The 22,303-nt window shown below is 41.6% G+C and overlaps 1 protein-coding gene across 5 annotated transcripts in view; it reads right to left on the bottom strand.

Moving 5' to 3' along the window:
- FHIP1A (FHF complex subunit HOOK interacting protein 1A) overlaps positions 1-22,303 on the bottom strand; it is a 263,617-nt gene that overhangs the window by 57,259 nt on the left and 184,055 nt on the right. For 4 of the 5 annotated variants that reach the window (XM_060178960.1, XM_060178961.1, XM_060178962.1 and 1 more), the window contains 2 exons: positions 16,596-17,222; positions 1,264-1,422 (listed from right to left, as the gene is read on the bottom strand). In XM_060178960.1, coding sequence (XP_060034943.1) covers positions 1,264-1,422; positions 16,596-17,222 — 786 coding nt within the window. The remainder of the gene's footprint in view (positions 1-1,263; positions 1,423-16,595; positions 17,223-22,303) is intronic. The other variant, XM_060178963.1, reaches the window with a different exon arrangement.

Here is a 22,303-nt window from a genome sequence, read left to right on the forward strand (position 1 = left end):
CTAGTGTCCCCTCTCAGAAAAAATTATACAGAATAAAAATTGAACCTGGAAGGTTACTCAGCATTATCATATATATTCAGTCCCTGAACCACATTAAATAATAATAACCTTAGAGGTATATAGTCTCAACTTCAAAAATATACTATGAAATATATCACTTCTCTAATATTAACCATGCTGTTAGCTCTACCTCTTTAGAAAAATTATAAAGTCAAACAATAAAATAAAAAAATTTCTAGAGAAGTGAGACTAGGTCTTTAAATCGCTGATAATCCCTCTCTATGTGTGTACATTTGGGAATGAACAAGTACTTTCAGCTTTTTTTATTTCCAAAGATATGTACAAGAAAATATTGATGGACTGCGATATTAAAGGAAAAACTAGTTTAAGATGCAATTCATTTGTCCTATATATAAATATATAGGATACTGACAGCAATAAAAATGAAATAGGAACTAAAGTAATTTACTCATATTTTCTTCCAGAAGCTATCTCTTTATTTGGTAGATAAACAGATTATAACTAACATTTTTCACTTTAAAATCACCATAAAGAAAATATGGTCCCTTAATAAGCCCAATATTAAGGCAATATTTACACTGTGTATAAATAAAACATTTTTTATGAAAATTCACTATACCCTTAAATGTATATAAAATCTAGTCATTACTGAAACAGTAACAAGAAAGCTGAAGGTAAAAATCTAATCAAGAAGCCAAATATACTAGAGTTCAGTTCTTGTTTTTTTTTTTCTCTAAAGCAGGCCAATTTCAAAGCAAATTTAATTTGTGTTGCTAAGAAGATGCTTAACTTCTTCTAAATTCAATTGGGATAACAATATTCTTTATATGGTATGCACCATTAAGCAAAATAAAGTGTTTTCCATTGTAGACTCGCAAGAAGACCTTGAAGTAAAAGTAGTATAACGTGGAGTACTTAGAAGTCTAAAAATATCTGCTTAATGAGTCAGGCACTGAACTTATTTTTGATGGTTAAGTGGATAATCAAAACAGAATTAACAATTTTTTATAAGGGAAAGAAAAAAATCTTATTTTTTTTTCCAATTTAAAAATTTCCAGAAGCCTTTAGACTAACACTTTTTTCCCTTTCACTTATTCAAGGACAGTCAGTATACTTCAGGCAATAGTATTCCACAAACATTTATTCAAGTAAGAGAAGGGCTCTCAGAAGCAGATCCTCCCCAAGGCGTATACTCTGAAAGGGGCACAGCAAGGGCTTCCTTCCTCTGCTGCGTGCTGGTACCTGGATGACGGCGTTGCAGAACTCCAGGGAGTTCATGAACTGGACGAGAGATGGGAGGAGCAGCCAGTCGTCTTTCAGGAGGCAGTGCCACTCTTCACCTTTCTCTTCGAGTTTTGTGGGCAGGGAGGAATAGAGACCACTGAGCCCAGTGGCAAGGACCTGCATTCAGAAATTAAAAAAAAAAAAAAACCCGAGTAAGCTCTTTGTTCAAGTTCTTCACCTGCAACCAGCAGCTTCCAGATGATGCCCAAAGCCCAAGTCCCCAGGTGTGAAAGCTGGCCCAGGCTGCCCTCTAGCTAGAAAGGCTGCGGTCTGTGGGGGCAGTGTGTGTGTGTGTGTGGGGGGGGGGGGAGACTCCAGCAGAGGGCGCAGCAGTGAGAAAGATTCCTGCAGGTGTGCTGAAGAACGTGGGCTAACTTGGGTGATCACCATCTAGAAAGCACATCTGCGCCTTCCCCCATTCTGATCTTCACCAATTACTATGAGGAGGAAGAAGTTTGGGAGGGGGTCAGTTAGGTGTGATGTCAACATTTCAGACTGATCTGAGCATCTAGTTTTAAAGCATGGTGGTAGGAAAAGGGGGAGAAGGAAAAAAAAAAAACCCTAGAGTCTCACATGTAAGGTGGGGAGTGAGGCTGGTCTAACACTGGCAAGGAATATTCTGGTGTTAAACCACAGCTCACCAAGCTAGCTTTCTCCCTAGCACTCCCCACCTCCCCACCCCCCTTAAAATGAAGCTGTGGTATTGGGCTCAAAACTGTCACATTATCCAGGTTGGTCATTAAGAAAATGACAGGAGGGAGTCAGGCTGTAGCACAGCGGGTTAAGCGCAGGTGGAGCTAAGCTCAAGGACCGGCGTCAGGATCCTGGTTCGAACCCCCGGCTCCCCCCGGCTCCCCCATGCAGGCAGGTCCCTTCACAGGTGGTGAAGCAGGTCTGCAGGTGTCTGTCTTTCTCTCCCGCTCTCTGTCTTCCCCTCCTCTCTCCATTTCTCTCTGTCCTATCCAACAACAACGACATCAATAGTAACTACAACAATAAAACAACAAGGGCAACAAAAGGGAATAAATAAATAAAATAAAATAAATAAAAAATAAAATTAAAAATTAAAAAAAAAAGAAAATGACAGGAGCCAGGCAGTGGTACACCCCGTAGAGCACACATGTTACAATGCACAAAGACCCAAGTTCAAGGCCCTAGTCCCCACCTGCAGGGGGAAGCTTCATGAATTTCTTCCCCTTCCCTCTTTATTTCACTGTCTCTATCCAACAGATAGTAAATAAATAAAATATTTTTAAAAAGAAAATGGCAGTATTTTAACAGAGAGATACAGAAAGAGGACACTCTTTTATGAGTGCCTGTTAATATTTTTCTGGCTCCAAAACCAAGGTAAACAAATTTCTCAGTACTGGAGGCCTCCAGACTTATCAAACAGCACCTCCATGCTCCTGACTTGGCAGACCTGCAAAGGATACTCAGGCTTGGCTCTGAGAAGGAGGAAGTCATCTGTAACAGGTGCTGCACTGACACAAATGCTGAGGGATCAAGGGAGTCAGATGGGATAGAACATTCAACTAAAAGAGCCCAGAAAAAAAAAAATTGCAAAGTATTCACTGATGTCATAGTCTGAGACACTGTAGGTATTACATACTCCTAAGACACAAGACAAAGGTATGCTGCTTTGGATATGCAAAAGGCTGGGAACAGGAATGCTCTCAGAAATGTTGTCCAAGGTGCTGCAAAACAAAGAGGAGTTAGCCTGAAAAAGAAGGCAATTCTAAACAGAGGAAATACTATGTACCTAAGCTAAAAGGAGAAAGAAAAGGCAACAACTTCCAGGAAATAAGGGAAGTACGGTGTTGTCTGAGTGAAGAATTAGATATTCACAAGACAGAGAAAAATGCTGCAGGGATTTATAGGTAGGAGCAAGAGCTGAGAGACACCTGCTGTGGGGAGCCCTTGAGACAGGTGTGTCTATACCTGTCTGATGCTTAGAGGAGGAAGCTGGGCTAGAGATGGAGATGTGAAGACATCCAAATGGAGATCGCATGTAGATGGCTCTTGTACAGAGACATACAGACAAAAGAGGAGAGGGAAAGGGAGACTGAGGCAGGTGAGCTATGACAAAGGAATCCACAGTGCCCGGCATCAGAAACAAAAAGTCAGAAAGTGGACCCAGTTACACTCAACTCAGGGCAAGGACCCACACTCATTGTGGTCTCTCTTGATGGGTTTCTACAGCGCCCTCTGTGGCATTTCATGTGGAGTCACCTCTTCTCCGTCTCCTCTGGTGTGACTTGCTTCCTCCATCCTGGAGGTGTGGGTGACTGGCTCAGTCAGGAATGCTGAGTTTCTGTTACCAGCCGTACTTCCCATGAGTCACACACACCCCTCAACACTACAGCATAGACCTAGGGCTGAAGCCGGGAGGTCTTGGTGTAGAGAAACCACATGAAGTCACATGGGGGAGGGCATGGAGAGGCAGAGGTGATGTGACAGGAGCCCACATCACCTCAGTGGAGCATCGAGGGCAGGGAAAGAAACAGATGAGTTATGTCAACACTGAAAGAAGCACCACATGCCTACTTGAGGCCAGGTCCTACACAAAATACGGGCACTCCAACAGCAAATGTGATAAAGTGTTACTCTCTTTTTCAAAAACAAGGCATTTGTGGTCCCAAAGGAGAATATCCTCTTTTAAAGTATTTAACTCCTTGTCAACACACCCAAACAAATCACTTTAATTATGGTTCTGAATGTGACCTGAGTGAGCTGGCTATTATCAATTAGGAACCTCTGGCAGGAGAGAACAGAGACCAAAAGTTCTCCTCGAAGGGAAATCTAATCTTGATGCCACATTTTTAAAATCAATTACATTTGCTAACTCATGCTAAATTAACCACAGAACAAAGGCTCTAATTCTGCAAACACCCGACTCCTTAACCACTCTGAGGCTTTGAAGATGAATTCATAAAGACAGGCTTAATTTGTCTGACTAAAAAGCTGGGAATAAGTATTCAGTATATCAATATAATTACAGCAACATTAATTTTCAAATTACATACATCAGTGACAGTAATTAAAAATAACACATACCTAATATTCACTTTTTAAAAAAGAGTATTGTGGGAAAGGCATGGCTAAAACAAAAATGAAAGCCTGCCCATTGGACAGTGCACAATGCCAGCTGGGCACAGAGGCAATCCTGGCTCTGGACACTAGGAAGACCTCTGCTCAGCCTGCAGAAAGGCAGCGAAATATGCAGGAAAACAATTGGCAGAACGGGGTGAAAGACTCTACATCCTGGGGCTGGGCAGTGACGCACATGGTTGAGCACACAGATTACTATGCACAGGGACCTGGGTTTGAGCCCTGCTCCTCACCAGCAGGGGGGACGCTTCATGAGCAGTTAAGCAGGTCTGTGGGTATCTATCTTTCTAGTTCCACCTCTCCTCTCAATTTCTCTGTCTTACCAAACAATAACAACAAATATTAAAAAAGTAAACCATTAAATGGTCATCCCCAGTGTTGGCACAGAGCCCCAGTGACAACCCTGATGGCAACTAAAAAAAAACAGATCCAATATCCTCACTACTAGATACTTAATGCCCCATCAAGGCTTTGCTCAGAGTTCCAGTTCTTTCACTCAGTTCACCTACACTTCTAGAACACTGACTGGGCCAGGGACTCTAAGGCTGGTTCTGGGCAAAGACCAGGGGCAAGTCAGACTAGGGAGGATGAGGCAGGCAGTCTACTACAGTTGGACAGTGTGGGTTTGAACTGTGTGAGTTGACTTCAATTTGGATTTTCTTCGTTGGCACTTCTGGTTTTGTGTTCATGGATTCCACCAACTTCAGATGTCAGCCACCTGACTCCCTGGATGAGGCACCTCATGAATCCAGAGGACCAAATGCTAAGGTGCATGTAGGTCAGTGCTTCAAGACTCAAAACTTCATCTGCAATATTCTTGCCTTTAGGTTCATGATTAGTCAACAATTTGCTCTGCATTATATCTTAACTCTTTTTTAGTCACCAGGTTCCAGATGCTAACATGATGCTAACCCTACTTCCTTGGGTAGAGGACCCCACCATGGGTCTTAAAGCCCCACTTCCCCAGATCCTTGCTCCACTGGGGAGAGAGACAGGCTAGGAATATGGACCAACCTGCCAATGCCCATGTTCAGTGGGGAAGCAATTACAGAAGCCAGACCTCCCACCTTCTGTACCCTATAATGACCCTGGGTCCATGATTCCAGAGGGATAAGTAATAGGAAAGCTATCAGAGGAGGGGATGGGATATGAAGCTCTGGGGGTGGGCACTGTGTAGAGTTGTGCCCCTCTTATCCTATGGTCTTCTCAATATTTCCATTTTATAAGTAAATATTAAAACAAAAAAAAAACCATAAAGACCAACCATAAAAGAAAAAAAGAGTCAACTGCAAAAACAAGGGGTGGAGAGGGCAATGTTAGATGAGGACAAGGAGTAAAGAGAGGCAGCAACAGATTTACAGCACTGCTTTCCAGGTTCAGTATTTGAATAGCAACAGTCTAAAGCCTGTTTTATTTATTTATTTATTTATTTATTTATTCCCTTTTGCTGCCCTTGTTGTTTTATTGTTGCAATTATTATTGATGTTATTGTTGTTGGATAGGACAGAGAGAAATGGAGACAGAAGGGAAAGACAGAGAAGGGGAGAGAAAGATAGATACCTGCAGACCTACCTGCCTGTGAAGCGACTCCCCTGCAGGTGGGGAGTTGGGGGCTTGAACCAGGATCCTTACGCCGGTCCTTGCACTTCGTGTCATGTGCACTTAACCTGCTGCACTACTGCCCAACTCCCCAATCTGTAGACTCTTAAACTGCACTTTTAACTTAAAAATGAAAAATCAGGGTTGAGGAACAGCTCATTCAGTAGTGTGTGCGCCTTACTATAGAATCTGGGTTCAAGACCTGGCATCACATGGAAGTACTAGAACACCAGTTTTAGAAGCCCCAGTGCTGTGGCATCCTCCACCTCACACACACACACACACACACACACACACACACACACACACACACACACACACACACACACACACACACTGTCTCTCTCTGTCTCAATTTGAAGTAAAAAGAATGAAAAGGAAAAAGCAAGCCCAGGAGTGGGTATGCATGTGTGCATGTATGTGTGTATGAGGCCCTGAGACATTCAGGGGCCAGGTGGTAGTGCATCCAGTAGAGTAAATACACACATTACTATATGCAAGGACTCAGGTTCAAACACCTGGTTCCCACCTGCAGGGGGTAGCATCATGAGCAGTGAAGCAGTGCTGTAGGTGTCTTTCTCCCCTCTGTCTTCCTTACCCTTCCTTCCCTTTCAATTTCCCTCTGTCCTATCAGTAATTAAAAAAAAAGAAAGAAAAAGAAAAAAATGGCCATCACCAAGAATAGTGGATCCATCATGCAGACACTGAGCCCCATCTTTATATCTTAAAAATGAAAAACTGGCAAAGAAAAAAAAAGAGACATTCAGCAGAGAATTAGAAATAAAATTCTCACACACTATTTCAGTCTTTTAAAAGTACCAATAACAAAGACAGTGAGCCATTTGATTTATCTCCAAATACCTGATTAGTGCACCATTTCTAATGCATTATCTTTGAATATCCTTAAATGTATACAAATGTCAACTCATTATGTTGCACACTTGAAACAAAAGTGATGTTGGATGTCAACTATACCTTAATTAAAAGAAGAAAAGAGTACCCTTCACAAAAACTTTATTACATAGGATACAAACAGACAATTTAAAAAGCAACAACTGGGGCTGGGCGGTGGCACACTCAGTTGAGTTCACAGGCTGCCAAGTGCAAGCACCCAGAGTTAAGCCCCCACCCCCCCCCCGCAGGGGGGAAGCTTCACAAGTAGTGAAGCAGTGCTCCACTGTGTCTCTTTCCCTTTCCCGTCCCCTCTCAATTTCTCTCTGCCCTACTGAATTAAATAAATAAATTTATAAAGATACCTTAAAAACCACAAATTCTCTGGCAGCAGAATGGCCTGGCAGCTGTAGCAGCGTGGATTGGAGCCTCAGACTCACAGGAATTTAAACCAACTCTGCCATTTACTGGCAGTTATTAAAGCTGTCTGAGGTTTGCTTTCTTCCTTGACTTGGCACGCGGATTAAAGAATACAACACATGCAGAGAGACCAGCACCGCAGTTTACAGGGAACAGTGGTTCCAGTGGTGGGGAGAAAGTTGACCTGTACAGAAGACTGAACTAGTTTGGGAAAGCTATCTTTAAACAGCTAATGGAACCCAGTTAATTTTAGCATAAGCAAATACCCTTTCAAGCAGATGGCTTCAGTCTGAAGCTAGCAGCAAAACACCTGGTAGGGACCATTTGATACAACTTGCCAAAATAAAAAGCCTCATAAATTCTGGATATGGGATAAATAATTTCCCACCTGCGGCTGTGGGCCTAGAGGTTGTTTGTTTCAATTTGCATTTCTTGGATTTATGTGTTGGCTGTTCTCTACTTTTGCCAAATAGGTACCACATGTCAAGGGCTTAATCATTAATATTTGGAGTTTTTGAAGATCAAAAGAAGATTAGACATGTAGGCCCCAACCAATTTCTGGCATGAAATTGTTCCCTAGAGAACCCTCAGCAGGCTTTTCTTGGGAAAGCACATCCTGAGAGGCAGCCAGCAAGCTCTTCTTCTCAGTTACGACAGAAGTTTCCAAAAGTGACCCAATTTCCTCAAGGAGCTATTACTCTTCCAATGCCTGATACTAACACACTTTGACAATCATACTAATTAGAAAGCCTTTTGTCAATTGTCATCCTTAGCTGCGTGGTTAATAGAGTATGCTTTTATCTTCAACATAAAGAGGCCCCCCTTTTTAATTATGTTGCCAGATGTAATTATAGAAAACTGGGTACAAATGAGATTACAGGATCTATCCTGAGGGGCAACTTAACACAACGAAGCTCTATGCTCCATTCTAGCAAATAAGGTCAGCTGGTGATGTTGTTTTTCCTCTAATTTTAATGAACTGTATAAAGTTTTATTTATATATATATATATATGCACAATAATTAGTGAAAACTGCTTACAAAATAATAAGTGGAAATGAAATTGAAACATTAAAAAGTCACACTCTTATTCTAATATATTTATCTTTATGTATGAAATACTACAAGCATGTAAAACAAAATAGAAAACCATCTGCACATTTTAACAGATTTTCTTATTTTGCCATAATTTCTTCAGAATGTTCTGACATGTTCATTCTGAACATGCAACAAACAGAGCTAACCCTACTCTAATTCTCTTCCATCCCTTCTCTTTTTACCTCCAAAGTCATCAGTACTGACATGAGTTCCTATTATTGCTGTGCCTGTTTTTTTATTTCTTGATTTTTAAAAATTTATTTATTCCCTTTTGTTGCCCTTGTTGTTTTATTGTTGTAGTTATTATTGTTGTTGTCGTTGTTGGATAGGACAGAGACAAATGGAGAGAGGAGGGGAAGACAGAGAGGAGGAGAGAAAGCTAGACACCTGCAGACCTGCTTCACTGCCTGTGAAGCGACTCCCCTGCAGGTGGGGAGCCGGGGTTCGAACCGGGATCCTTATGCTGGTCCTTGTGCTTTGCGCCACCTGCGCTTAACCCGCTGCGCTACAGCCCGACTCCCTATTTCTTGATTTTTAACTGCCACCAGGGTTATTGCTGGGGCTTGGTGCCTGCACTACGAATCAACTACTTCCGGTGGTCTTTTTTTTTTTTCCTTTCTATTTTTTTATTTGACAGGACAGAAAGAAACTGAAAGGAGGTGGGGAATAGAAAAGGAGAGAGCAAGATAGACACCTGCAGACCTGCTTTACTGCTTGTGAAGTGTTCTCCTTGAGGGTGGGTAGTGGGAGGCTTAAACCTAGGTCCTAGGCACAAGGCAATGTGTGCATTCAATCGGATGTACGCTTGTGCCTCTTTTTGTATATTTACTGTACATACATGCATCAAGACTGTTTTGTCTTAAAACCTACTGTAAGTGACATGAAAATACTACCTGTAACCTTTGGCTGCTTACTGCCATTTTTGTACAATATGCTTTTAGACTAAGTGGTATTCATACATACAGATACAGCTATGCACTAGAATGTGTGATCTGTTCCATTAAGATAGGAATAAACACACTCATCTTTCCCTCACACATAATCCATTTTCCTGTTGCTGAAACCACTGTCCAGTTAGACACCTTTGTGCACATATCTTATGAGCACATGCCTGCTTTCCAGAGAACAGGCATCAGGAAGTGAGGGTGCAGGATTGTATGAAAACATTCAGTTTTATTAAATATCACTCAACTGTTTTCCTGAGTTTCTGAGCCCGCTTATATTCTTGAGGTCCTGTTTCTCCACACCCTTGACAATTCTTGGTGTTACTACATGTCTAGAGGTTAACAACAGAGGTTAACTGGCGTTTCCTCGCTACAAGGAAGATGAGCCTATTTCTTATGCTAACTGGCTGTGGGTATCTTCTGTAAAGTGTCTGTTTATATCCTCTGCTATTTTTTTCTGAGGGGCTATTTCATCCTTTCCTATTAATCTACAGTGTTACACATTTTTTCCAAATATTTTGGGCACAAATCATTTATATTTTGTTGCATTGTGAATATCTTCTCCCAATCAATATTTTTATTCTTTTAAAATAATTGTTGTATTATCTTTATTTACTTGATAGAGACAACCATAAGTAGGAAGGGAATGGGGGGGTGGGCAGTAGTGCAGTGGGTTAAGCACACATGGTGCAAAGCGCAAGGACTGGCACAAGGATCCTGGTTCGAGCTTCCAGCTCCCTACTTTCAGAGGAATCACTTCACAGGCAGTGAGGCAGGTCTGCAGGTATCTTTCTCTCCCTGTCTTCCCCTCCTCTCTCGATTTCTCTCTATCTTATCCAACAACGATGACAGTAACAACAATAAGCAACAAAAGGAGCAGTGGATTTGGCGTGACAGGGAGAGAGATACCTGCAAAACTGCTTCACTACCTGCAAAGTTTTCCCCCGAAGGTGTGGACTGGGGGCTCGAACCTAGGTTCTTGCACGTTGTAACATGTGCACTCAACTACTTCTGTCACCACCTGGTCTCCAGATTTTTACTCTTAATTCTCATATTTTCCTTATATTCAGAGCTTCATAGGAAGCATGGATATTTTATTATTTATGTATGACTTCTGTATCTGAGTCAAAATACCCAAGTTCATATCCTGATTCTCTTACTAGCCATGTGGCCTTGTATAAATTCACTTAATATCATTGTAACTTAATTTCCTCAACCATAAAAAGGAATTAACACTAGCATCCTCTCTTGCTAGGATTTGATGAGTTGATACATGCAAAACACTAAGTTTTCAACAAATAAACCAATTACCAGGATTCATAATTACCTCAACTATTTTTCATCTTTCAAACACTTTCATAGGACTTTTAACATCAATCTGTCACACTCCATGAAAAACTCACTTGGGGTTTTGATTGAACACATTAATACTTCGCAAATTATGCCTGACAATTTCACAGGTGGAATTTCAATGTTATGGGGGTGGGGGGACTTTACTAATTAAGTGAGCAAATGTAGCATCACCATAGTGGACAACTAACACTAGTCTCTTGATGTAATATAACAAGGAAGGGGTAGTGTCACTTGTCTACCATTCTTTTTTTTTTTTTTCCCTCCAGGGTTATTGCTGGACTCGGTGCCTGCACCATGAATCCACTGCTCCTGGAGGCCTTTTTTTTTTTTTTCCCTTTTTGTTGCCCTAGTTGTTGCAGCCTCGTTGCAGTTATTATTGCCATTGTTGACGTTGCTTTGTTGTTGGATAGGACAGAGAGAAATGGAGAGAGGAGGGGAAGACTGAGAGAGAGGGGAGAGAAAGATAGACACCTGCAGACCTGCTTCACTGCCCGTGAAGCGACTCCCCTGCAGGTGGGGAGCCGGGGGCTCGAACCAGGATCCTTATGCCAGTCCCTGCGCTTTGCGCCACGTGCGCTTAACCCACTGCGCCACCGCCCGACTCCCTTGTCTACCATTCTTACCAAATGCACTGGAGCTAAGCTTAACTAAGAGGTAAGACCTCATGCCTCCAACATGCAGAAAATACTGGGAACAATGACAAGTCAAATGGCATAAGAAACCAACTCAGATGATGGGTGCTCTATAAGAAAATGACTGAGCTCTTACAAAGATCCCCAATGCTGCAGATTGAAACTGGATACATGGTACTGTTGACAGATTTCAATTTGGGGGGAATTTCAATTTGGGGGGGAAATTATTACAGTACTTTTGGGTATACATAGGGAACTGGATACTAGAACACACTATAGAATTATTAGAATGATTAGTCTTGGTGTTATGTAGAACAGTGTTTTTATTCATAAAAGATATATATTAAAGTATTGATGTCTGTAACCTAATTTCAAAGAGCTGATCACAGATTTAAAATAAATATATGATAAATACACCGATGAATGTCAAAACAATAATTTTTTAGGGTTAGTGGTAGCGCATGGCGTTCATTTCTGTACTTTCCAACTTTTCTGTATTTTACTCTTTTCTTAATAAAAAGTTGTAAAACATAAATTACATGAACTTTCTAGATTTTATGTGTGAAAAAGTTATTCTCTTATTTTATGATATTCAATAAACTTTTATAATTTTTATAAAGACCTTCCACATATTTGTTAGATCTATTATAGATACCTTAGGATTGTGCTGCTTTTGTAAATGTTATCTATTTAAAATTGCTTTTTTGTATTCTGATCAGGAGAACCACTTATATTTTAATAATCTATCTTAATACCAGTGTTACTATTTAAACAGAAAAACTACCCAAAACAATTCAAGTTACCCCTTATAAAATGGAAGCCCTTCACATCCACAACACAGTACAGAAACACCTGCTCCTTTTCACTCTCCTTCCTCCCACTCCTGCTATTGGACCATAGTGTCTCCCACCTTCCACCTTCCTTACCATCTCTCAGTCCCACAACTTACACAGGTTCAACTCGTGAAATAATTATAATAGGCTGTGTTCTTGCTCAGATTTCAAGAGATGCAATTTACAATGCAAAGAGAAACTAACGATGATAACCAGGTGGTCTTCAATAGGGGAGACTATCCTAGTCAAGATACAGGTGAACCCACTGCAGTTAGAAATTGAATAGAGGGTGTGATGACGACAGAATGAGAGAAGGGCCATACCACTGACCATGAGTTAAGCATCAAGGAATACTGAAGAGCTCTCCAAGCTAGTGAAGATGAGGAAATACTTATCAACAAGACCTCCAGCAAGAAGCCTAGCCCTGCCAAACATCTTGATTTTAGTCTGGTGGGACATGTTGGAATTCTAGCTTGTAGTAAGACAACAGTACTGTAACACAAAAATGTATGTTGGTTAATGCCAGAGAGACAGTTCAATGGGTGAGGCACAGGCCTTGCCATGTGCACAGCCCAAGTTCAAGCCCCAGCACCACATGGAAGAATCACAGCACCAAATGGCTCTTTATTGCTCTGAATTAAAAGCTCAGACTCAGAGTGCATGTGCCTCCAGTTTCTCAAAAGTAAATAAATAAACAAACAAATAAAGCAACTGGATTGTGATAATTTGTTACATCAGCAATTAATAGCAACAAAACAACAACAACCACTACAGCAGTGTATTTCAACAATGCTTAGATTCGTAAGTCCTGTTTTCACTGAAGATATACTTTAAAAATTTTATAAGGGTGGGGGAAATAGCATAGTCATAATGCAAACAGACTCTTGTGTTGGTGGCTCAAAAGTCCCAGGTTCAGTCCCCAGCACCAACATAAACCAGAGCTGAGCAGTGCTCTGTCAAAATAATACCTTTTTTTAAAAAAAGGTTTTAAGAAATGATGTGCTACTTGATGGGCCTAGACCTCGAATAAATCCCTCTCTCTATTGTTACCAGTCCTCTCTACAGGAACAACAAAATAGACCCCTTTGTAGGCCCCCATAGGACCTTCCCCTCAACTTGGATCAACAATGGTAGAGAATGTTCCATCCTCCAAAGGCAGGATGGACAACATACTCTATGCTACACCTGAGGAAAATGGGTCGATATTGGGGCAGCTTGCAATGTTCCTACTTATGACCACAGAATGTGAGCTCAGATCTAGAGGGATGCAGAGGTCACACAGGCTCCTCAGCTAATTATGGGCCCCAGATCACATCAAATCAATGGGTTTTACAGTCAACAATATTTATACCCCTTTCCCATATTAGAAAGCTACTCTCTTCCCTGATCCAGCTTTCTAGTCCTTTTCCCAGCCATAACATCATCTCCCCAGACAATAACTTGGATCCACCTGCATATCAGATTTCAGGCTCAGGGGCAAAAAGAAAAAGTAAAAAAAAAAAACAAAAAAAAAAAACCTAGTATAGCCACAGGCCCTCTTCATCTGCACTAGTCCAGCCTTTAGGTCCATGATTGTTCAACGATTTGTTTGGCTTTATATGTTAACTCTCTTTTCAGCCACAAGGTTCCAGATGCTACCATGATGCTGACCAGACTTCCCTGGACAGACAACCCCACCAATATGTCCTAGAACTCTGCTTCCCCAGAGCTCCACCCACTAGGGAAAGAGAGAGGCAGGCTGGGAGTATAGATGGACCAGTTAACGCCCATGTTCAGCGGGGAAGCAATTACAGAAGCCAGACCTTCCACCTTCTGTATCCCATAATGACCTGGGGTCCATACTCCCAGATGATAAAGAATAGGAAAGCTATCAGGGGAGGGGATGGGATATGGAGTTCTGGTGGTAGGAATTGTGCGAAGCTATACTCCTCTTATCCAATGGTTTTGTCAATGTTTCCTTTTTATAAATAAAAAATTTAAAAAAAGAAATGATGTGCTGTTGAAGGAGATTCAAAAAACTAGTACAGGTTAATGAGATCAATTCTTCACTTTCTATGTGACCAGCAATCTTTGTATAGTTTCTTACTCTACTGGTTAGATATCAGAAAAGAAGATACATGAACTCTGAATTTTATAATGGAAGTTCTAATATTTAAATTTTTTATTCATTTTCTTTGAAATAAATAATCACCAGGTATTCAGTGGTTCTGGCTTATTAGAAAATAAAAGGGCAGTAGGTAGGATTTGTTAGTATGATGATTACTGCTTCTGAATATCAAAAATAAAATATAAAAAACAGTAGGTCACTCACCAAGATCAATTCCTTACTGTGCAAGAATATTCCACACATGCAAGGATTTAGCATCCCTGGCCCCTGCACACTAAATGCCCATGGGACCCTTTCCCCAGATACCCCATGTCCCCATGATAACAAAGCATGCACCCCACACATTTCTAAATGCCATCTCTCAGGTCAAGAACTACACATCGAGAATTAATTAACAATGAATCTAATCTACTTATGGCAACTTGTCTTGCCTATTCTTAAAAAAAAAAAACTCACTAGTGGTCTTACATACTTTTCCATCATAATCAGACATTAAGAAGGCAATGCAGTTAAAAAGAAATAATACGGGGGTCGGGTGGTGGTGCAGCGGGTTAAGTGTACATGGTGCAAAGCGCAAGGACCGGCTTAAGGATCCTGGTTTGAGCCCTGGCTCCCCACCTGCAGGGAAGTTGCTTCACAGACAGTGAAGCAGATCTGCAGGTGTCTGTCTTTCTCTCCCCCTCTCTGTCTTCCCCTTCTCTCTCCATTTCTCTCTGTCCTATCCAACAACAATAACAATAATAACTACAACAATAAAACAACAAGGGCAACAAAAAGGAAAGTAAATAAATATAAAAAATAATACGGGGATCAGGCAGTAGCGCAGTGGGTTGGGCGTACGTGGTGCCAAGCGCAGGGACTGTCATAGGGATCCTGGTTCAAGATCCCCGCTCCCCACCTGCAGGGGAGTTGCTTTACAGGCGGTGAAGCAGGTCTGCAGGTGTCTATCTTTCTCTCCCCCTCTCTGTCTTCCCCTCCTCTCTCCATTTCTCTCTGTCCTATCCAACAACAAACGACATCAACAGCAATAATAACCATAACAAGGGCAATAAAAGGGGAAAAAATGGCCTCCAGGAGCAGTGGATTCATGGTGCAGGCACTGAGCCCCAGCAATAACCCTGGAGGCAAAAAAAAAAAAAAGAAAGAAAGAAAGAAAGAATACAGGTGGTTAGTGTTTTAAAATACAGACACTGGGGGTCATGCAGTGCACATGTTATCATGTGCAAGGATCCAGGATCAAGACAATATCCCCCTCCCCCATATATAAGGGAAAGCTTCACAAGCAATGCAGCAGGGCTGTAGGTATCTCTCTCTCTCCCCCACCTCTCAATTTCTCTCTAACCTATCAAATAAAGAGAAAAAAAAACTTTGGTTTCCAGGAACAGTGGACTTCTCATGGAGTCCCAGCAATAACCCTGGTGGCAATTAAAAATAATAATAATACAGACGGTGAGAATAAACTCAGAATATTTGCCAAGTGGGGGAAATGAAAGTAGCCCTTGCCCAGCCCAGCTGACAAATCAGAAAATAAAATTCTGTTAAGTCTGTCATTTAAATCCTCTGACAACACTGACACCACAGAAATAATCAGAGTCCTAAGGCATCTGAAGAGTCCCAAAGAAATCCCATTACTTCTAGTACTGTGACTGAGTCTGTATACTCCAGCATTTATAAGGAACCCTGTGCTTTATTTCTCTCTGCACCAGTGATTAAGAAGCCATGCAGAGTAGACTATATCTTGCTACCTCAAATTATAAATATGTTTGTTTTTTTAAGATGAAATCAGTGCTCTGGATCTACAACTACAGTCATTATCTTGCTGAGAAACAAATTAATTTACAAAAGCAGCTGTGAGGGGTCTTACCAGATACCAAGATCCAGTGGCTCAACATCAGCCTGAAAAGTTGAAAATACAGAACGTACAGGCTTTTAGCAACTGTTGAGGATATGCACTTAGATAAAACTAAAATAGCTCCTAAACCATCAGAAAAGGTAACACATGTAACACACTAAAATAGCTCCTAAACCATCAGAAAAGGTAACACATGTAACACACTAAAATAGCTCCTAAACCATCAGAAAAATACATCCAGGTCCTCAGTGGGCACATTTTGAGTTGAACCTGCTTAACCCAATAGCCCCTCAACTTAGAATCATCTGCTCCCCTGCAAGAGATTCCTGCATATGTCTTTCAACCACAGCTGCCAAGCGAAGCCTGCTGAAAAGAGGAGTAAGGCAGCACTGGGCATCAGCACAGGAGAGGTCAGGAGGAGTGGGAGGACTACAGGCCCATGGGCAGGACTTACTGGGCAGAAGTAGGTGTTCTCCACAATGTGGTGGGCCACCATGTTGTTCTCAGCTGAGAGGGACATGATGAAGAGCAAGGCGTCCCGGGCCTGCTGGCCGACAGCCCCCTCTCGGTGGATGAAAGGGATCAGAAGGGAGAAGATGAGGAAGTTGGCGGCCCCTTGGTCCTCACTAGTGTGGAAGAAGAGCTCCAGAATGGAGGGGTCTTTGGCAAGGATGGAGCACAGCTGGTTGAGCAGGACGACCAGCTTCCCCTCCACGTTGGGGGTAGTGGTCCCAGAACAAGAGCTCAGCAGCATCATCAGGGGCTTCAGAATGGGCTTGTGGTGCAGGAGAGGCTGGTGTGACTGGGTCACCAGCATCTCATACATCTTCAGCTGCTCAAGTTTCGTCTCGTCCGTAAACTCTCGCCTTAGACTCCAAAGGAAGAGCTTCTCCATGATGTTCTCAGAGACAACAAATTCTAGAATAGGCCCCATGGCTGCATCCTTGGCTTGCTCTTCGATCAGCAGGAAGAGCATGTGTTCTACGTAATTCTGCACAGCACTGGCCTCATCAGGGGGGATGGAGCCGTACTTTGCCTGGGAGTTCTTCAAGGGGTCGTGCTTCTCTAAGATCTTCACAACCTGTAACCAAATCAAACAGCCGTCACCCAGTGGATGTTTATCATAATTAACAGAAGACAACGCCATGGAGTGGTACCAAATCTTCACAGGAAATGCAGGGGTCAGGGCCCATAAGAAGATGGAATTGAGTACTCAGTATTCAGTTGAGTATTTTTCTTGGGAATAAAAATGTTAAACTACAGGGGAAAAAAAAAAGATAGTTGTGGGCCAGGCAGTGATGTTCCCAGTTAAAACACACACATTACCAAGGACAAGGACCCCGGTTCAAGTTTCTGGTACTCACTTATGGGCAAAGCTTCAACAGTGGTGAAGTAGTACTCTTTCTTTCTTTTTCTTTTCCTCCCCCCACCCCTCAATTTCTCTCTGTCCTGTGAAATAAGAAAAAAGTAATTGCAGAGAGTGGTGAATTCATCGTGTAGGCACTGAGCCCCAGTAATTACTTCAGTGGCAAAAAAAAAAAAAAAAAGAAAAGAAAAAGAAAAAGGGGAAAAAAGATATTTGAAGATGTTCAGAACAGTTATAAATTTTGACAACCTAAATGTCAAAGAAAGTATAGTATGATGATGTAAATTAAGCCACATGCATTCCTGGGCCTGTTATTATGAAGACTAGAACAAAATGAAAAACTGTAAGTGGTATGTTAGAAGAAAAGTAAATGGCATGAATGTAGTCAGAGCTGTAATTAGCAACTATGTCAAAACACATATTTGACGAAGAAATATGGAAAAATAGTAATCATTTTTATAGTCAAGGTGATAACGAGTTCTTGTGTCTGTCTTTTTTTTTTCCTTCTAAACTGTCAAGGATACAAAGATGCTTTCTAATTGTGAGCTATATTAAATAAGCGAAACTGGGAGCCTGGCGGTAGCACAGTGGGTTAAGTGCACATGGTGCAAAACGCAAGGACCAGCTTAAGGATCCTGGTTCGAGCCCCTGGCTCCCCACCTGCAGGAGAGTCACTTCACAGGCAGTGAAGCAGGTCTGCAGGTGTCTATCTTTCTCTCCCCATCTTTGTCTTCCCCTCATTTCTCCATTTCTCTCTGTCCTATCCAACAACAATGACAGCAATGACAACAATAATAACAACAACAATAAACAACAAGGACAACAAAAGGGGAAAAATTAGCTTCCAGGAACAGTGGATTCATAGTGCAGGCACCTAGTCCTAGCGATAACTCTGGAGACAATAAATAAATAAATAAATAAATAAAACTGCCCAGGTTCTCCCAGAGAGAGTTGATTTAGAGATTTTTAACAGGGAAACACAGCACCCTGTGTACCCACTGGACCCCCCCCTCCTCTCCTTCAGTGCACACTGCGCCTCCCTCCTACCTCAGTCTCCAAGAAGCCCTCCAGAACTACTTGCAGGTCTGCGCAACTCACTGGCAGACTCTGGGACCTGTGTCTTCCTTCTCTTAAATCTTTACCTCGCAAGAATGGGAGCATAATGCCAGACTTGCCCAAAAGGGGGCTCCACCTCAATGCCGCATGTTCTCCAACCCCAAAGAGAATCAAGGCTCTACACTCAAGAGGAACCAAAATGAGCTTTCAGGCTTTATCAGTTCTATAATTCCAAAGTCCACATATTGAATTTACTTATGAGAGCTATCTTTACAGCTAGACCTCGGGGTAGAAATGTAATTAGACTTCTTATGTGTGCCTAGACCGTGGAAAACCGAGCCTTTGCCTTACACATTGATGGTGCAGCAAATTAATCTGCTCTTCCTGGAAAACAAAGGTTGCTGTGTAACAGAAGCCATAAAACTACTCCTGCCCTTTGACTTGTTAATTGTGCTTTGGGGGAAATGCCCCAAGGAAACAGCTCAAAAATAATTTGTTATTTTTGCCCTCACCAGGTCTTGTATGATACAGCAAATCCTAACAAGGGAATTTTCAAAGTTAACCTAATTGCCAAATGATTTGATTTTAGCAATAACTATCTATTGCCTTCTTAAACCCTAGAACAGCAGGAACCTCCCCCTTTCTCTATAAAGCCCATATTTCCAAGTCCTGGAACCTCTAGAGTGGGGCTCACTGTCCTGCACTCTTCACTCAATTCATACCAACTGATACTGCATCTGCTGATCCCAACCCAGTCAATGCAACCAGTACCACCTTGACTTGTTTCACTTTGGACTGTGTCCAGAGACATCAGGCCTAGAATGTCAAATATTCAGCCTCATTACTCTAGTGAGACCTTTCCTAGCTCACAGGACTTCTTAATTCCAGCGCAGTTGGTACACACCTTAATAAACCGCAAAACCTAGATATAGTCCAGGTCCCATGAGATAGGGTATATCTACATGTATCCATAAGTTAGGTGGAGACATGTACCTTAAAGCAGAGGTGCAAAACAGTTTTTAGTAAGTCAATAAATGAAGCAAGCAAGTAAAAAGACCCAAAACGACACTATAAAGTACCTAATGAAATAGTTTCTACTTAGACCTAGATACCCTCCTCACCTACCTCCTATTACACATCCCTCAATCACTCTAAAGCTAACCTTGTCAGACAAAGTAAGGACTACAAAAGCTGAATAAGGCAAGAGACTGGCACACTTTAATGATAACTCTCTAGTCACTACTAGGCCATCTCATCACCTGTGGTACTAGTCAGGGAGTCCTGGGATTCCCACACAGACATGATGGGCCTAGACCTCTAACAGATCCCTCTCTCCACTGTCACTGGTCATCTCCATCAGGAACAACACAATGGACCCTTCTGTGGGCTCTTACAGGACCTTGCCCTCAATGTGAATCAACAATGGTAGAAAATATTCCATTTTCCAAAGGGAGGTTAGATAACATACTCTTATCTACTACCAAGGGAAGATGGGTCCCAAAATTAGTGCAGCCTAGAATGTTCCTAGCCATGACCACAGAATGCGAGCTCAGACCTATAGGGATACAAAGGTTACATAGGCTTTTGTGCTGAACATGGGCCCCAGATCAACTCGATAGGGTTTACATTTAACAATATTTATATACTCCCCACCCCATATTTGGGAGCTACTCTCTTCCCTGATCCAGCTTTCTAGTCTTATTCCCGCCTCTCACACCATCTCCCCAGACAATACCTTGCGCCCACCTGCATACTAGATGTCAGGCTCAGGCAAAAACTAGTGAAGTCATGGGCCCCTTCGAATATACCTAAAATAGACCTACTAGCTTTTTCCAAAATGGAGACCTCAAATCTTTATCTGTGATATCCTCGCCTTTAGGTACATGATTAGTCAACTTTTTTTTTTCTGCTTTTTATCGTAACTATTTTTCAGCCACCAGGTTCCAGATGCTAACATGATGCCAACCTGAATTTCCTGGGCAGACAACCCCATCAATGTGTCCTGGAGTCTCACCTTCCCTGAGCCCTTCCCCGCTAGGGAAAGAGGCTGGGAGTATGGATTGAACTGCCAATACCTATGAAGGAATTACAGTCAGACCTTCCACCTTGCACCCCATAGTGACCCTGGGTCCATACTCCCAAAGGGATAAAGAATAGGAAAGCCATCAAGGAAGGGGACTAGATACGGAGTTCTAGTGGTGGGAATTGTGTGCAACTGGAACCCTCTTATCCTATGGTCTTGCCAATATTTCCATTTTATAAATAAATTAAAAACACAAAAAATGCCCTCACCAGGAAAAGGAACTCTGTTTTAACTGCTGGTGGGAATGCAAACTGGTGTCACCCGTTTGGAAGACTGTATGGAGAGTCCTTAAATAAATAACAATGCAGTTACCTTATGATCCAACAACCACTCTTAGGCATATATCCAAAGAACAAGGCAGCATAATTTGAAGGGACATATGCAACCCTATGTTCATAGTTGCATTACTCACTAAGAATAGAAGTAGACTCAATGCCCATTGATATATGAGTGGATAAAGAAATTAGGGGGTATATGTTCCATAAACCACTACTCTGCAATCAAAAACAATGATATGTGTCCTTTGGGAAAAAATGGATGGAATGGAACTGGAGGTGATTCTCCTTAGTGAAATACGTAAAGAGATGAAAGACAACTACTGGATGGTCTCACTCATATGTGGAGTCTGGAGCTCTGACACACATGAACTTGCACAACAAGTGAGCAGAAAAAACATCCAGAAGTAAACAAACTTTCTTGAAGACTTTGTGAGAGTTTTGGTGGTTATCACCGAGAGGATGGGGCACAGAACTATGGTTGTAGATGCAGTGTAGACTATACCCTGTAGTATTACAATCTGGTAAACCACTATTAATCACAAATAAATAGGCAAAAAAAAAACCACGTCTACAGCAACCATGGTTTTCATAGTGAAAAATAAAAACACTGCTGGCCCAAGAATAAGAATCCAGAATAACAGAACTAAAATGAAAATGCCACACCTCTGTGGATAAAGTTATTAAAAAGTACTACAAGGATCATATTATTACATGTGGATATATATGTGGAATAATTTCAGTTCAATAGTAAACATAATGACAAAAAGATCCATGATTGGAAGTGAGTCTGAAAAGCTATAAATGCAATTTTAAGGGTAATTAGTTTTTCTTTCCTGCAAATTGATCTAATTTCATAATGTAAATAAAACTAGACAAAGTAATTTTGTACCAATGTCTTAAAAAAAAGATAGGGGCTGGGCAGTGGTGCTGGGGGTTAAGTGCACATGGCACAAAACTCAAGGACCTGCACAAGGATCCTGGTTCGAGCCCCCAGTTCCCCACCTTCAGGGGGGTCGCTTCACAAGCGGTGAAGCAGGTCTGCAGGTGTCTATCTTTCTCTCCGCCTCTCTGTCTTCCCCTCCTCTCTCCATTTCTCTGTCCTATCTGACAACAACAGCAATAACAACAACATGGGCAACAAAATGGGAAAAAAGTGGCCTCCAGGAGCAGTGGATTCATAGTGCAGGCACTGAGCCCAGCAATAACCCTGGAGATGAAAAAAAAAAAAAGACCAAAACACAAAATTTTTAAAAAGACCAAAATACTGAATTTTTAAAAAGTGACAATTAGAAATCTAATTATCAGAAGTTCCTAGGCAATGTAAATTTACACATTCACAAATGTGTTTATACTGCTTAGTTGCATATAAGTATTTGCTA

The sequence above is a fragment of the Erinaceus europaeus genome, chromosome 19 (assembly GCF_950295315.1).
Source record: "Erinaceus europaeus chromosome 19, mEriEur2.1, whole genome shotgun sequence".
NCBI classification, from domain to species: domain Eukaryota; kingdom Metazoa; phylum Chordata; class Mammalia; order Eulipotyphla; family Erinaceidae; genus Erinaceus; species Erinaceus europaeus.